The sequence below is a fragment of the Peromyscus californicus genome, unplaced genomic scaffold (genome assembly GCF_007827085.1).
Source record: "Peromyscus californicus insignis strain IS unplaced genomic scaffold, ASM782708v3 Scaffold_5__1_contigs__length_169319896, whole genome shotgun sequence".
NCBI lineage: Eukaryota > Metazoa > Chordata > Mammalia > Rodentia > Cricetidae > Peromyscus > Peromyscus californicus.
This window is the reverse complement of record NW_026294573.1, coordinates 42,293,493-42,310,924: the sequence shown is the minus strand read 5'-3', so window position 1 is coordinate 42,310,924 and position 17,432 is coordinate 42,293,493. Positions and strand designations below refer to the sequence as shown.

Below are 17,432 nucleotides of genomic sequence, written 5' to 3'. Positions count from 1 at the left end.
TTTCTTCAGAGTCTGCACCATGTATTACTCTTCCCATTTTGCAGATGAGGGAATAAAGGTAAGAAATTTGCTCAAGGTAGTAGAAAACCAGGATTTGAGTCAGTCTGTCTATAAAGCCTGCATCTTCTCCCTTCAGGCAGCTGAATAACTTTTTAAAAAGCAGAGTGAAATCTATATTCTTAAAAAAGTATTGAGCCAGGCTGGAGAGATGGCTGGACAGAGCAGAGCACTGGCTGCTTGTTGAGAGGATCTGGGTTTGATTCCCAGCACTTACATAGCAGCTCACAACCATCCCCAGTTCCAGAGGATCCAGCTCCCTTGTCTGACCTCCATTGGTACCAGGCATAAGTGGTACATAAACATATACGCAGGCAAATCACACATACGTAAGATAAACAGACCAAGGTTGGATAAAGCACAGGGACAAATAGCCAAATGAATGGAAACACATGAACTATGAACCAATGGCTGAGGGGTCGCCAACTGGATCAGGCCCTCTGAATGAGTGAGACAGTTGATTGGCTTGATCTGTTTGGGAGGCATCCAGGCAGTGGGACCGGGTCCTGTGCTCATTGCATGAGTTGGCTGTTTGAAACCTGGGGCCTATGCAGGATCGCTTGGCTCAGCCTGGGAGGAGGGGACTGGACCTGCCTGGACTGAGTCTACCAGGTTGATCTCAGTCCGTGGGGGAGGCTTTGCCCTGGAGGAGGTGGGAATGGGGGGTGGGCTGGGGGGAAGGTGAGGGGGGAGAACAAGGGAATCCGTGGCTGATATGTAGAACTGAATTGTATTGCAAAATTAAAAAAAAAAAAAAAAAAAAAAAGCAAAAATAAATAAATAAATAAATAAAATTATTACTTATAGCACAAAAAAAATTTAATTTAGACAAGTGGTGGTGGTGCACACCTTTCTTCCCAGCACTTGGGAGGCAGAGGCAGGGGGATCTCTGTAAGTTTGAGGCCAGCTTGGTCTACAGAGCGAGTTCCAGGACAGCCAGGACTGTTATATAGAGAAACCTTGTCTCGGGGGGGAAAAAAAATTTTTTTTAATTTAAAAAGGCTTCTGAACCAAGTGTGATGCTACATGTCAGTACACAGAGGCAGAAGCAGGACGATTGCTAGGAATGCGAGGCCAGCCTTGTCTACATATCACCTGGACACGCAGCCCCCCCACAGTTCCTCACCTGCATTCATCGCCTCTGTTCCCATCTCATGTCCCAGGCCAGGCAGCCCACCCCACTCCTCGACTGCTTGCACCCACCTTCTCCCCAAGCTTCCATGGACTCTCTCTCCCTAGGCTGTAAGCTCCTGGAGGTCTGGAGGTATACCTCAGAGCCTCGCACCGAACGTGACCCCTTGCATGCCCGTGTTGACTATGTGGTGCCTGATGGGGTCCCAGGGACTTCATCTTTCATTTGGCTGGTGAGACAGCCAAGGCTACATATCGTCTTTAAAAAGTTTTTGGGGAAAAGAGGTGTTGATGAGGCTCTGTGAGATCCTAAGAGACAGCATGATTCAGTACAACTGGGGGCCTTTTGGAGGAGGTGTTAATTGTTCTTTAAAGAGTGAGTTTGATTTTAATAGGAGGAGGAGGACAGCATGTAATAGGGGCAGAATCCACAACATGTATTAAAGCTCAGGCATGAAATTCAAGTGCATGGTAAATAAGTAGGGAGAAGAGAAGTGTGGGTAGAGTATAGTGTAAATGCCTTGTGTGTATGAGCGTGAGTGCGTGTTGTGTGTGTGTGTGTGTGTGTGTTGTGTTGTATGTATACATGTTGTGTGTGAGAGGGTGTTTCACACTTGGTAGTAGCTGACAGGCTGAGAAGTCCTTTGTGAGGTATCAGTAGAGAGCAGTAGCATGAGAGTCTCAGGGCTCTCTGGGCTCCCCAGCTCTAATTCACACTTCTCACTAGAATTAGCACAAAGCAGACAAGCTCTCAGGCTCTGTTACTAGGTAGGAATGGCTTTGAATTCTAGCAAGGCATCTTACCAGCTCTTGACTGTGGGCAAGCTGCTTGGCTTTTCTGAGCCAACCCTATCTAAAGTGGAGATGGTAATGCTTATTTGTCAGAATTAAGTGACATGTTAGAAACTCCTGGCTTATGAGGGGTTTCCAGTGGGTTTGGCCAGTGGAGCCCGGGCAGGAGATTAGAGGAATTTTTGAGTTGTATCTCTCAACTGAAAGTCTGCTTCTCTCCTGCTGTGCCTGCCTTCAGCCTCTCTTGAGGGCCTGGTACTCTCTCCCCTTTGCTGTTTCTAGCCCAGGGCAGCACTGTACCTTTCCTTCTCTCAACATCTCGCCTCCCCCTTTGTAAATAATCCCTTTCATTAAATCCGTCTGAAATAATCCTGACTTTGAGTGTGGCATCTGTTTCTTTCTGGAAATACTGAGTGATACACAGGCTGTATCTGTCTTGGGTCTTGGCCTCAGACTGGGCATGCTGCCTAAAATAGATGTGAAATCACACTTTGGGGTTTAATTTCCAGGCCCGGACATCTGTGGCTTTGGCAATAACAGACTACAGGTCATCCTTTATCACCAAGGGAAATACCATGAGAACAACAAGACCCTCAAGTGCAGGGTGAGTATGTGGATTAATCTTCAGCCTAGGCAAAGGATTTTATCCTTTAAATTTTAAAAATTTTATTTATCTTTATATGTATGATTATTTTGCATATATATATATATATATATATATGCATCACATACATGTCTAATGCCCACAGAAACCAGAGTAGGAAGTCAGATTCCCTGTGACCAGAGTTATAGGTTGTTATGAGCTGCATGTGTGTGCTGAGAGTTGAACCCAGGTCCTCTGGAAGAGCAGCCAGTGTTCAAAACTGCTGAGCCGTCTCTCCAGCCCCGGGGGGAGGGGATTTTTATATATGTTATCTCATTTTTTTCTTATACGAACTCTATTAATTAAACCTTATCATCTCCATTTTACAGATTAAGTAGACCTAGAGATGTGCTCTATATACACACTGTAGGAGCTCACACCGTAACAGCTGACCGAAAAACCTGGGAAGTAATGTGGTGTGAAGGCTGGTGTGGCATCATTCCCCACTGTAGATACTAGGGTGGGGGTCAGGAGTGCTGTGCTTACATGAGATGGGTGGGTCAGTTTATCTCAGTACCAAAGTTAGAAGCCTCTAGATTAGCTAGAGGACAGTAGGTATGGTCAATCAACAGTCCTAACAGGCATTATTAACCAGATGTTAATTCTGCCTTGGGCTTTGAGCATGGGATAGATTTAGCCAGATAGGTCTTTTGAATTAACCAAATTCACAGTAAAGCCTGATACTGTGATTTATGCCTATAATCCTAGCCACTCTGTAGGCTGGGGTGAAAGGGTTGTGAGTTCAATGCCAACCTGGGCAATTCAGCAAGATCTTACCAAAACAAAACAAATAAAACTTTCACAATTGAGTAAAGATAAGAGTTAAGCAAAGGAAAGTAATACAGGAGCAGAGAAGAGGGCTCCTCCTCCACCTGGAGGCTTAGGTAAGGATTGCTTCCTGGAGAAGCCTTCCTCGTGCTGAAAGACGAGCATGCTCTAGTAAACGAATGTGACAATTTTATGGAAAGATGAACTTCTGGAAGAGGAGACTGCATGAGCAAAGCCAAGGAAACTCAAGAAACCGAGGCACAACCTGAGGGCTGATACGGCTGTTGTACAGAGAACGGCAGGAACAGAATCTAGAAAAGTCCATGAGGCCGGGGGCATTAGGAATCTTGTGTTGAAGCTAGGCCTTCCTGACCAGCCTTGTAACATGGGGCTGGATGTTCTGAGTCCTCCTCTGGGGCAAGTCTCAGCTTGGAAGCTTAGACATGATAGAGAAATCATATATGACCCCTGCTGTTGAGAAGCTCACGGTTTAACAGGACAGGCAGAATGATCAAGCTTCAGAAGAGTGGGGGCTAGAAGATGGAGGACCACAGAAGTGAGACCACAGGAGCGTGCACCAGCGGGGTGAGCCCAGAATCCCTGTAGGTGTATTAACTAGAGGAAGGGGAAAGGAATGTGGTAAAGTGTGTGTAAATATGTGGGAGAGGACATTCAGGCAACACAGTGCCTGAGATCGACAATGTCCTGTATGGAACTGAAATATCACCCATTCCCTTTACAGATCAACAAAGACACTCACCTGTACACTCTGATCCTTCGCCCTAATGCGACTTACGAGGTCAAAATTGACAACGAGAAGGTGACAACTGGGGGCCTGGAAGATGACTGGGACTTCTTGCCTCCCAGGAAAATAAAAGACCCCTATGCCAGGAAACCAAGGAAATGGGATGAACGGCTGCAGATAGAGGATCCTGAAGATAAGAAACCTGAGGTCAGAGGGAGTTTAGCTGGGAAGCTGATCTCAGGGAGAAGAAGGTATAGTCAGGACATTAGGGCAGACGATGAAGTCAAGTGTCTGGGAGGTTGGCGCCATGAGAAAATGAGGGTGTGAGTTCAAGCCAGGTCTAGCAGGGTGCTCGGGGTGGTGAGACTCAAGGGGCAGACTGTGTGGGAGCAAACCACATACAAACCATAGCAGCAGCTCCCGCAACCGAGGGCAGGGTGAGGTGAGCGACAAGGATAATACCCATCTGAGGTGGGGTTAAAGCATCCAAGGTCAGATGATGGTGACCCTTGGGGTCCATAAAGGCCTTTTCTCTCCTGCACTGGGCCATCACACAGCAGAGCAGGGTGGGTAGGGAACCCCTTCCCCCTGTCTGCACTTGAGTCCCCAGTTTCCTCCCAGATCATGTCACCATCTTCATGAAGGAACATTCTGTTTTAGGATTGGGAGGACTCTGAGTTCATCCCAGACCCAGAGGCCAAGAAGCCGGATGACTGGAACGAGGCGATGGATGGAGTGTGGGAAGGGCCCCTGATACCGAATGTCAAGTACAAGGTGAGGGGCCTCTCTTTTCAATGAAAATTTATACAGGGAAATCAGATGGGAGAGATGTCAATTCTAATTAGAAAATAAAATCTCTAACCTGCAGGCCTATAATCCTAGCCCTCAGAAGGTTGAGGCAGGATTGCAAGTTCAAGGCCAGGCTGGGCTATATAGCAAGATCTTGTCTCAAAACAAAGTAAAAACAAAGCAGAAATTCTGAGATCTTCACTCCAAATAGGACAGTGGCCACATCAGAGGCCTGTTCTCAGCCTCCTCCTGTTTGCAAGGGGGAGGGAGGCTGGTAAAGCCAGCGCTAAGGAAATGGTTCGGGCAGGCTTGGGCAAGGAGCTTGTCCAGAGTGGGGAAAAGCTGCCAGTTCAAGGAACAAGATATAAACAGGAAGTGGTCTCGGGCTCAGGAATCCAGTGTCTTAGAAGCAGGCCAGAAGGGCAAAGAGTGGGATCCCCATGAGTCCAAAGTATTTGGGGGATAGAGGATTTTTAAAGGTCAACTCCTGAGGTCATGTCAGAAGCAAGGACTGAAGGAGTCAGCTGACAAATGGCCCAGGAATAAAATTGACTGGAGCAGGCATTTTATCTGGCCACGGTTTCCTGTGCCACACAGAGGAACAAGGACAGCCCCGAGTGCTAAGCTACTTAGACAATGTTCTCCAAGAATTGTGTTTTCTTAACCTCATGAATGTGCCTTTTCAGAGAGAGGGCCAGGCCAGAAGAGGCTCCTGCCGTGTCATTTCACTCCCAGTAGGAGGAAAAGGGAACTGGGAAGAATCTTATGCCTTTACTCGAAGAAAGGGAAAGTTCTAGGAGTCTGCTACACAACTGCTTATAAATTGATTGATGCTTTTTAATTGCATGATGTTAGAAGACTGGGAAATTATTACTGACGTGTCCACTCTTGGTTCTCTGTTTAGGGACAATGGAAACCTCGGATCATTGACAATCCCAATTATCAGGGGGAGTGGATTCACCCAGAGATAGACAACCCCAAATACAGGCCTGACCCCACCATTTGTCACTATTATAACATCAGCGTCCTTGGCCTGGATCTTTGGCAGGTAAAGCACTCTGGACTCACAGCCCCTGACCAGCGGTCCTTGTAGCTCTCACACAGTAGAAGAAGCCCCGGCCTGGAAGTTACAGACTTGAATAAATCTTGATCTTTCTAAACCTCAAACCACTCATCTTTAAAATGGGAGTAATTATATTTGTCTTCAAAATCATAAGAGCCAAAATTTACTTAGTCCCTTCTATACACCACTGTATTAAAGACTTTGCATATTTGTTTAATCTTCACCGTATATCTGTTTCTCAACATCAAAAGGGGGCTCAGAAAAGTTGAATAAATTTCCTGAAGATATGCATCTGGTAAGATAAGTGGAAAACTTGGGCCTGAGCAATAGTCTTTGTTCATCAGACCTACTCCATGTGCTACTAATACTTTTTGATGCCTTTGTTGATCTTACATGATTTGCTGTTTTGTTTTGTGATAAGGTCTCATGTAGTCTAGACTGGCCTCCCTCCAACTGGCTATGCAGTTGAGATAACCTTGAACTTCTGATCCTCTAACTGTTCAGTTGCCAAAGCTTCTGGAACAAGGACCCCCATGTTTTACTTTCTTAGTTTCTTTATTCATTTCCTGCTTTATTTTTTTCCTATTTTCTCGGTTTTCTGACTTCAGGAGGTCAACATAGAAACGGAATGAAGTCACTACCAGATGCCAGGCCGGAGTTCAGAAGGGTGGGGGAGAAGGAAGGGACACAGATATTTCTTTCCTTCCTGGCTTATCTGAAGAGCACGGATACAAATCACACACATTCATGTTGCTATCTCTCCTTTTTTTTTAGGCTGCTCCTTTTGAATAAACCAGAACTTTCAATATCATGTAAATATATAAAAACATATTAATGTGCATACTCTGTTTCCTTGAAAAATTACATTTATTTAATGTGTGTGTGTGTGTGTGTGTGTGTGTGTGTGTGTGTGTGTGTGTGTGTGTGCGCGCCATGGCCAATGTGTGGTGGAGGTCAGAGGACAAGTTGTGGGAGTCAGTTCTCTCCTTTGATCATTTGGGTTCTAGGGATTGTGAGTTCCAGAGATTGAATTTGGGTCACCAGGCTTGTCCACAAGTGTTCTTACCTTCAGAGCCATCTCACTGGCCTTGAAAATGTTTTTTTCCACTAAAAGCATTAGGATACAGATTTTATTCTATATCTTTGTTCATTTAAAACTTTTGGCACAAATTTTCCTGGGCTCTGTCAACCTGTCTAAACAGGCAAACCTTCCTATTTGAAGAATTTCACCACGTCAGAGGAGTGCTCTCCAAGCCTTAATTCTCATGTGTGTAGGTCAGCAGAGGGTCACAGATACTGATCTGGAATGAAGCCCCAGAGACTTAGTTTCTAAAATCCAAGGTGTGTGTGTGTGTGTGTGTGTGTGTGTGTGTGTGTGTGTGTGTGTGTTGATGATGATGATGATTCTGAATAATGCTGACATCATCCTCACGGCATTTTTTTCCTTACAATTTCTAGTTAGGTCTGACTCCCAGGTCCTACTCCTCTTCACTCAGCTAACCAGGAACATCCAGTTAGCCACAGAATCCCTGCATCTTATAGGAAAAGTCAAGGAACTAAGCACAGAGACAGCCCGCCTTCTTGACCTGCCCCCTCTAGCCATGAGTTTCCGCTCAAGATGCTCTGCCATCCCAACCACAGTCTTTATCCTGCCTCTGTCCCAGATGAACAGCCTCGTCCCTGACACTTCCTCTTTCCTATTCTGGTGCCTTCGAACCCAGTCCATTACTTTCCCCCCCTACTTGGAAGCGATTGCATTCTGGAGTCAGGGCTGAAGCTGGGAGGAGACAGCAGAGAACAACCATTCTCTTCACCCAGGACTCCATATGATCTTTGAAGGGATAGTAACTCAAACTAACATACATACCCTGTATCCTTGTATGCATGGTACACTAGCCCATGTATAGGCCAGAGGTTGACATCTGGACGTTCTTCCTCAATCATTTGTCCATCTTACTTGTTTTGTTTTTTCCAAGGCAGGGTTTCTCTGCATAACAGTCCTGGCTGTCCTGGAACTCACTTTGTAGATCAGGCTGGCCTCAAACTCACTGAGATCCCCTTGCTTCTGCCTCTTGAGTGCTAGGATTAAAGGCATGCGCCACCACCGCCTGTCCCATCTTATTTTTTGAGACTGGGTTTCTTTTTTTTTTTTTTTTTTTTTTTTTTGGTTTTTTCGAGACAGGGTTTCTCTGTGTAGCTTTGCGCCTTTCCTGGAACTCACTTGGTAGCCCAGGCTGGCCTCGAACTCACAGAGATCCGCCTGGCTCTGCCTCCCGAGTGCTGGGATTAAAGGCGTGTGCCACCACCGCCCGGCGAGACTGGGTTTCTTACTGAGCCTGGATCTTGCTGTTTTATCCAAACTGGCTATCCAGTCCACCTATCTCTGTCCCCCTGGGTTGGGATTACAGGCTTGGGTCATGATGCCTGGTTTTGTATAGAGGCTGAGGATCCAAACTCAGGTCCATGTAAGCACTTTACCCAGTGCCATCTCTCTAGCCCCTACTCTTTCCACTCTATGATCCAAGAGGAATGAACTTGTTAAGACATCTTTAAGACTGTATTTTACAATTGAATGCAGCTCTCTCTCACATGTTCTTTGCTCTTTTTTTTTTTTTTTTTTTTTTTTTGGTTTTTCGAGACAGGGTTTCTCTGTGTAGCTTTGCGCCTTTCCTGGAACTCACTTGGTAGCCCAGGCTGGCCTGGAACTCACAGAGATCCACCTGGCTCTGCCTCCCAAGTGCTGGGATTAGAGGCGTGTGCCACCACCGCCCGGCGTTCTTTGCTCTTAATGATGTGAATATAGCAGGGGAGGAAGTGTGTTTCCTTCTATTTGCATTTTGCAGATAAAAACTTGTAAGCACAGATGGGAGATGAATAGATCAAAGTGAACATAAGACCAAGCAGTTAGGAAGCAGGACTGGGAGTTTGATGGAGGGAGGGAGGGAGGGAGGGAGGAAGAGGTCACTGAAGAAAACAGGGAGGTTAGGAGCACTCTTTTCAGGAGGAGAGATGGGCAAGCCAACAAATGGGTAGTTTTCTAAGTGAGACTGCAGACAACTTAAAAGAAGAAAAAAATCCAAAAGGTCAGAAAAATCTCACAGTTGCAAAAGGAATTTTACAAGCCAATTTAAAAGTAAATAACTTAGAGCAAACTAAAAATTCTGCTCTCCAGTGTCTGTCACTTATTTTTCTGTAGGAAGCAGCATCAGTGGAATGATGTAAGCCAAATAAAAGGCCTTTCTTATTAAGAACAAAAATGTAAAAAATATATAGGCTTTTGGTTACAAAACAGCGGACAGAGCTTTATAAAATATAGAGGAGAGGCACATAATCCTCATACTAAAGAACGTTTTCTTGCTCACACAGCAGTTGGAATAAAATTAACAATGATTTATTTTATTTTATTTTTGTTTTTTTGAGACAGGGTCTCACTCTGTAGCTCTGGATGTCCTGGAACTCACTCTGTAGACCAGGCCAGCCTCAAACTCACAGAGATCCACCTGCCTCTGCCTCCCAAGTATGGGATTAAAGGTGTGCATTGCCTATCTTAGCAATGATTTAATCAACATACAAAATTACATCTTGGCCAACTTTTGGTCCTTTGAAATATATCTAGATACTGAAAAGCTATAAAAATCATTCTTATCTGTTGAGTGACATTTGCGTGGCACTGTGCTTTAGATACATTAGTTCTAATTTTCATAACACTACTATCAGAGAGTTATTATTTTCCATGATTCACATTACTATGATGATGATGGTGATGATGATGACGATGATGATGATGATGGTTTTACAATGTCACACACTGGCTAGCCTGGAACTCACTATCTAGACCAAGCTAGCCTCGACATGACACAGATCTGCCTGTCACCTGCCTCTGCCTTCTAAGTGTTGGGATCAAAAGAACATATACCACACTTATAATCATCATCATCTTTCTCATCCTCCTCATCAACAGGGTCTCAGGTAGTCCTGGTTGATCTCACACTCACTATGTAGTTGAAGATGACCCTGAACTCTTGATTATTCTGCTTTATCTCCCTAATCCTGGGATTACAGGCATGGACCATCATACCTGGCTTCCTTGATTTACCTGTGAGAGAATAACTCAGCGGGATTGAGTAACTTGCCTAATGTCATAAAACTGGAATGCAGCTGAGCTGGTCTGTTCAACCCCATGTCTTGTGCTCCTTTCTATCTTATTCCTTTGTCATGAACTAAACACTGTAACTGTTATAAAGCATGGGTTTAATCTTTTACTCACAAATACTAAACTTTTGTCTTCTTTTGATTTTATGATAGGGTTTCATGTATTATTACATAAAAAGTGTGAAGGTACATGAAGCCCTGATCCCCATGCCTCCACTTCCCATGTGCTGGGATTACAGGCATGCACCACTCCACATGGCTTCTTAGCATACTATTTTAAGAAAATAGAGAAAGGGCCTGGAAAGATTGCTCAATGGTTATGAGCATTTACTGCTCTTGCAGAGGACCCTGGTTTTGTTAACAACACCCATATGGTGGTTCACAACAGTCAGTAACTTTAATTCCAGGGGATTCGATACACTATTCCAGCCTCTGAGGGTTCCTTCATTATTCATGTGGTGAACCTAAAATGAAATAGGCACACACATAAAAAACAAATAAATATGGCAAAAGCCTTTTGGTGAGAGACAGAGAGAGAGAGAGAGAGAGAGAGAGAGAGAGAGAGAGAGAGAGAGAGAGAGAGTTTATATGCATGTGTGTATGTGCATGGCCAGAGGAGAACATCAGGTGTCCTGTTCTATCTTATTCTCGAGACAGGGTCTCTCACTGAACCTGCAGCTAGGCTGGCAGCCAGTAAGCCTAGTGATCCTCCTGTCTCTGCCCCAGACAGCACTGGGGTTGTAAGGTACCCTCACAGCCATACATATTTTCCACCATGATAGGGATCCAAACTCAGGTCCTCATGTTTCTGAGCCATGTCTCTAGGTCTCTAGGAACCCAGTTGTAATAATCTCACGGTTTTCATTTCAACAGGTGAAATCAGGCAGCATCTTTGACAATTTCCTTCTAACAAATGATGAAGAGTTTGCTGAAGAGGTTGGAAATATGACCTGGGGATTAAGAAAGGTGAGTTGTTTTTCTACCCTGAATTCCAGATGTCTGATTCTGCCATTTGCAAAATCAGGACTAACAATCATTATCCCAATTATCTGCTCACATGGCCTTGAGAGACAGAGAACTCACATTCATTGGACATCTTCGACTTGTCACTCTGAGCACTTTTCAAAATGTATCTTACTTGGCCCTTAAGGCAACTTTGCAATATAGATATTATTCCATTTCTTAGGAATGGAAACTGAGTTCCAGAGGCTAAACTGCCCAAGGTCACACACAACCTTTGACTTGTTGAGTTGGCGCCTGAACCCAGAACCCATGCTCCTTTTGTGTGCCACAATGCCTTTTCAGTGTGCCATTAGAGGGAGCCACTCAGCCTACCTCAGATGATTTGAAAACCAGAGGACATGGTAGTGCTGTTTACCAGCTCCTCCCTTCTCAAAACTATCTAATGTGTGGAGTGAGATTCGGGACAATGGCTTCCTAAGGAAGATGTCCTGCATCCAGATGTCCTGGCCCTGCAGGAAGGTCAATCCAAGTAGGTTTATAGCCAGGGCTTAATAATTCAGCAGGAAACCTAGGTATCAGCAAAGCACAGACACAGAAGGTAAAAGCAAAAACAACAGCCTGCCTGCCCCTGCCCTGAGCTGAAGCGATGGCTCCGTTGATAAAGCATTTGCAGTGTAAGCATGAGGATCAGAGTTCAGATTCCCAGAGGCCACATAAAGGCCGTACGTGTTTCTAGGGACAGTTGTGCTAGGCCATTGTTCCACCACCGAGCTGTATTACTGGAACTTGTCTTACTTCTTATTTTAAGACAGAGTCTCACAAAGTTACTCAGGCCCTAAACTCACACTGTAGCCATGGCTGGCCTTGAACATGTGTTTTTTGTCTTCGGCCTACCAAGGAGTTGAGATTACAGGTCTCTGGCACCAGGCTCAACTCCCAACGGATCTAACTGAAGCTGTGAGGCTTGGCAGCATTTGCCTTTACCCACTGGGCTAACTTGCTGACCCTGTGCTCAGCTTTAAAAATACTCTTTAATTTAGTTTTGTCTTGTTTTAATTCAATGTTATCTTTATCTTGTGATACGAGAGATCTCACCTAGAGCTTTGCTCATACTAGAGTCACTCCATTACTGAACTACTCCCCAGTCTTCTAATACCGATGTTGTGTCATTATTATATATTAGTAAAGAGCATGAGCTTTCTAGGTAGACTGCTTAGGTTCAAATCCAGGCTCCATCCTTGACTATAGTTATATGAACTTGGTCGATGTATTTAACTTTCCTCATCTATCAATTAGGAAAAACAATAGCAACTGTCTTCTAAGTTCCTAACATCTAGCATGTGTTCAATATCTAGCCTGTGTAAATCTATTAAACCATGCATTCACTTGACAAATACTTGGTAAGAGCCTGTTCACCACGGCAGTCGTTAGGGATATAGCCATGAAATAAAATTGAGACATTTCTATCTTATGGGGCTTGTATTCAGTTTGGAGAGAACAAAACATAGAAAGTCCACATGAGCTGGTTGTGATGGCATACCAAACACTGCAGAAGTACAGGGAGGGAGGCAGAGGTGGGAGGATTAAGAAAGAGTTCCAGAGTTGGGCATGGTGGTACACACCTTAGACTCCAGCACTCCGGAGGCAGTGGATCTCTGTGAGTTCGAGCCCAGCCTGATCTACATAGTGAGTTTCAGGACAGCTAGGGCCACATAGAGAAACCCTGTCTCAAAAAAAATTTTTAAAAAGAAAAAAGAAAGCATTCAAGGTCATTCTGGACTATATAGGAACACTCTGTCTCAAGGACAAAATAAGCAGATGAATAAATAAGAAAGAAATCCAAACATCAGATTCCCTCATGCAGAAAGTGAGGATGAGCAACATTACTTATCACTGTGAGGAATGCAAATGACTCACAGATGTCGTTTAGCCTGTGCGGGGCGATGGCATAAGCATCAAGTGAATATATGACGAATCTGGATTTATTTTATTTTAGTATTTTTTTTTTTAATTTTTGAAATGATTTTATTTAAAAGTTGTTTTATTACATTTATTTCGTGTGTAAGTGCATGCACATGCCACGGTATGTGTGTGGAAGTCAGAGGACAATGCCTTCTCCTAGATGAGTCCCAGGGATCAAACAGGTGCTCAGGCTTGGGCCAGAACCTTCTCTTGCTCAGGCCTCTTTCCAGCCCACTTTATTTTATTTCGTTTTACGTTTTTTTTGTTTGTTTTATTTTGTTTTGTTTTTTCAAGACAGGGTTTCTCTGTGTAGCTTTGGAGCCTGTCCTGGAACTCACTTGGTAGTCCTGGCCTCGAACTCAGAGACTCACCTGGCTCTGTCTCCCGGGTGCTGAGATTAAAGGCGTGCACCACCTTCGCCGGGCTTCATTTTACTTTTTTTATTTTGAGATCGTCTTAGGTAGCTCAGGCCAACCTTAAATGTCTATCAGAGGACGACCTTGAGCTCCTGATCCTGCTTCCACCTCCCGGGTGCTAGGATTACAGGTACACAGCACTATGCCTAGCTTTGAATCTGCTTTATTTACAAACGAACTGTACACCATACACCCAGACACAGATTTCTCTCCACCCCAGAAGTACTGAAACTTACATGTAAATGAACACCATCCTAGGACTCCTAACGCCCGACGGGAAGACTACAGATGTTTCTAAAATGTGTCTGTTTGTCTCATCTGTGCAACTTTGGAATTCCACACTTTAAACAGGATGTAGAGCAGCAGTGGAGAGAGCTGTATGAGGAAATGGAGAAGAAGAAGGAGGCAGAAGAGGCCAAAAAGAAGAGGGAAAAGGAGCGGGCCAGGAAAGAGGACATCTGGGGACTTGATGAGGAGGATGAGGAGGACAATGAAGAGGACTCCGAGGAGGAACCAGATGCAGGGCCCAAGCAGGAAGACAGCGCCAAGAGGGCATCTCTGGGGAAAAGGGAAGTCCGCTTTGATCAGAAGGATGAACTGTAACTGCGGAGAGAGGAATTGCCCACAGAAGCGAGAGACGGCGCTTAGCAGGGGAAATGCTCCGGAGGTTAGCAAACTGCGGGAAGTAAAATGACTCGCTCTTTTTAGATAAACTTTGGGTTTATATTTCCACTCCCCCTCCCGTGCTCTATTGGCTTATTGGTAGAAAGGGAATGAATGAATGGTAATTTCTATTTCAAGATGTGGGTATAGTGATTGGATGAGGTAATGTGTATAAAGCACCCAATGTAAATATACTGTAAAAAAAAAATGGAGAAGTTAAAACTACTATCGTTATCATGGTGTTTACGAAATTAATTGTTGGTAAATAAGCTTCTGTATAAACCTGATTCTCATTTTCAGTTGAGCCCTATTCTCCTGGGGATTTTCTTTGTTTAAATATATGTATTTCTTAGTATTTACTGAGCAGTGCTGACGGTTCTGCCCAATGTTTTCCTCTTGTTAATGTACTGAGCACCTAAAAACAAAAATCAGAACATCTCCTGAGTGCCTGGAAAAATACTTCATGAAAGTCACTTTGTTGGCCTGCTGTGTTCGTGCCCTAATTTTTAAACGACTGTTACTTGTTAGCAAGTTTGCTGGTCTTATTTCTATCTGTTCTGTTCCACCTGCTCACAGCATCACTATCTCTTGCATTCTTGTAGTTCTTTATAGATTAGAAAGCATTTTCCCACGAATTTGCAGCATGCCTACAATGCGCCCATTCAGTCTCGCAGTGGTCATTGTGGAGGTCATTGCTATCTTCATTCTACAGACGCAGACACTTGTTCAGGGTCAGTCAGTGAGGGGCGGGCCAGCCACTGAACTCAAGCTCATCTGGTTGCAAAGCTTATCCTTCTACTGTGCCAGGCTATTTGAGTGAATATCTATGACTGCTGATACAGACTGTGGGCAACCTGTTACATGGAAGAAATGTCCTTTTGGGTGGATTTTTTAAAAATCCAACATTTAAGGAGCCAATAACTATAACATAGGTTTACAAACAGGAATCAAGGTGTTTGCTAAATGTCTGCTGGAGAGAATGAACTCTCAGCACTTGGGAGGTAGAGGCAGGAGGATCAGGAGTTTGGGTTCATCCTCAACTACACAGAGAGCTCAAGGCCAACCTAGACTAAAACCCTGTCTCAAAAACAACAACAACAACCAAAAACCAACCAACCAATCACCAAAACAAAACAACCAACCCACTGTCTATGCCTGTTGGTTTCAGAGACTGCTTCATAAAGAGGGTAACTTTTAAGCCAGGTATTGAAGAATGCAGAAAAACAGAGAACAGACTTTGGAGTTAAAGAACAAAGAGCCTGGACAACAGGAAGTGGAGTCATGAGATCAGTGAAAGTGGCAGGAAGTTCTTTCTTCCTCCTTGGAGGCTGGGCCCTAGTCAGTTCTGGTTTTGGTTTTTAGAAAAACTGAACTTTTGATTTTTTTTAAAGAATATATTTTATTTATTACTTGGCAATTTTATACATATATACATAAGCATCGAAACCCCCATTTGAGACAGGGTCCCATGGTCTAACCATGTTGCACTGACCGGCAGAGAACTTACTATGACGCATAGGCTAGCTTTGAACTTCCTCCTATTTCAGCCTTTGAGTGCTAGAATTACAAGCATGCAAAAGCTGCCCAGGTCCTAATGGTGGACTTTGGATTCTTAGAATATTTTAGAGTAGAGGCCAGTAAGATGGCTTAATGGGTAAAGGAGCTGGCCATCTGAGTTCCATCTCTGAGTTTCATGTGGTAGAAGGAGAGAAGCATCTTAAGTCCTCTGACTTCCACACACATGCAGTGTATACACATGCAAGAATTCAAAAGTAAAGCAATTTTTTCAGTGGCAGTTGGGTGTGGAAAGAACCTTGTCTAGGTTAGTACACTGCCTTTTATTTATTTATTTATTTATTTATTTATTTATTTATTTATTTATTTATTTATAGACAGGATTTCACTACACAGCCTTGACTGGCCTGGAATTCAAAATGGAGATCAAACTGGCCTGGAACTCAGAGAGATCCACCTGCCTCTGCCTCTGTGGCTTAGCTGCTTTGAGTCAGATTTCCGTCTCTTAGGACCCAGTTTTCATAGCCAGGTAGAGCGGCCATGGCACACCAATCCACAAGAGGCAAGGTTTCAAAGTAACATAAGTTTTAAAATATCATACATGAGCTATTCCAGATCTCTCTGACACTGCCCGATACAAAGCACATTGAGATGACACTTTAGAGACAGAAGCCTGGACCCAGAAATGGGCGACGAGGTGAGCTTCATGCAGCTAATTTTGTGGCACAAACACAGCTTTTTTTTCTTCCACTGAAGGATTCAGGAGAGCACTGGATGGTCCTCTCAGCGTCAAGGAGCACGTGATACTTTTTTGTGAGCCGTGAGAAAGGGGAGAGACATGAAACAAACATGGCTGTGGATGAGTGACCGAGTGTTTGCCTAACATGCACAATACCCTAGTACTGGGAGAACTAATGGGTGGGTCTCAGAAGTCTTACTGTCTTAATTTGGTTACTTCTAATGAAAAAAAGTAAAAAAAAAAAAAAAAGTTATTCAAAGATGCCTAAAGCTAGAAACCTTAACAGTGCAGTATGTTTTTGTTCAGGGCTAACTCTTCCTAGAATTCCTGTTCCTGTTTGATGGGGGCCTTGTACAGAGTAGTGAAGGTTCCCGAGATGGAGTCTCTGCCTGGTTTCTAGTTGGCTGTCAGTAAGGCAGGCCCACACTTGTTTTCCTCCTCTACGGAGAAGACAGTATGCATTAGGCTGAAAAGACATCTTCCAAAAGGAAGAAAGACATTAGATGGCTGCCTCTCAGCTGTAAAATAAGCTATAAAATAAAACTTTAAAATTGCTACAACAACAAAATTAACAATTATAATTACAAACTGTATATCACAGAAAGCTTTTTTTAAATTAAATTGTAAAATGTTATGTATATAGGTGTTTTACCTGCATGTATGCTTGTCTGTCACTTGTGTGACTGGTGCCGGTGGAGGCCAGAAGAAGACATCAGATCTCCTGGGACCAGAGTTACAGATAGTTATGAGCTGCCATGTGGATGCTGGGAATTGAACAGCAGTCCTCTGGAAAAGCAGTCAGTACTCATAGCTGCTGAACCATCTCTCCAGCCCCATACCGTGCTTTTTAAAGACATCTAGTATTGTGATTGCACTCCCTGAAGGCCCCCCAAAAGTACTCAGCCTCTAGCCCAGCTGGGATCTCTGGGAAAAGGCAGAAGCCAGTAGGAGAGAAAGATGGAGGAATCGAGAAAGCAGCCTTCCAAAGATCAGCCCTCTGTTTCCAGGTCAGCTTCTGGCAGGAGTCAGGGAGA

The 17,432-nt window shown here is 44.1% G+C and overlaps 1 protein-coding gene across 1 annotated transcript in view; it reads left to right on the top strand.

Annotated features, from left to right (window-relative positions):
- LOC128096014 (calreticulin-like) overlaps window positions 1-14,123 on the top strand; it is a 50,610-nt gene extending 36,487 nt beyond the window's left edge. Inside the window, exons 4-9 of the mRNA XM_052715075.1 lie at window positions 2,490-2,584; window positions 4,134-4,343; window positions 4,797-4,910; window positions 5,830-5,973; window positions 11,014-11,106; window positions 13,833-14,123. Of these exons, the coding sequence (XP_052571035.1) occupies window positions 2,490-2,584; window positions 4,134-4,343; window positions 4,797-4,910; window positions 5,830-5,973; window positions 11,014-11,106; window positions 13,833-14,084 (908 nt within the window). The 3' untranslated portion in view covers window positions 14,085-14,123. The remainder of the gene's footprint in view (window positions 1-2,489; window positions 2,585-4,133; window positions 4,344-4,796; window positions 4,911-5,829; window positions 5,974-11,013; window positions 11,107-13,832) is intronic.
- Window positions 14,124-17,432: the final 3,309 nt, after the last annotated feature.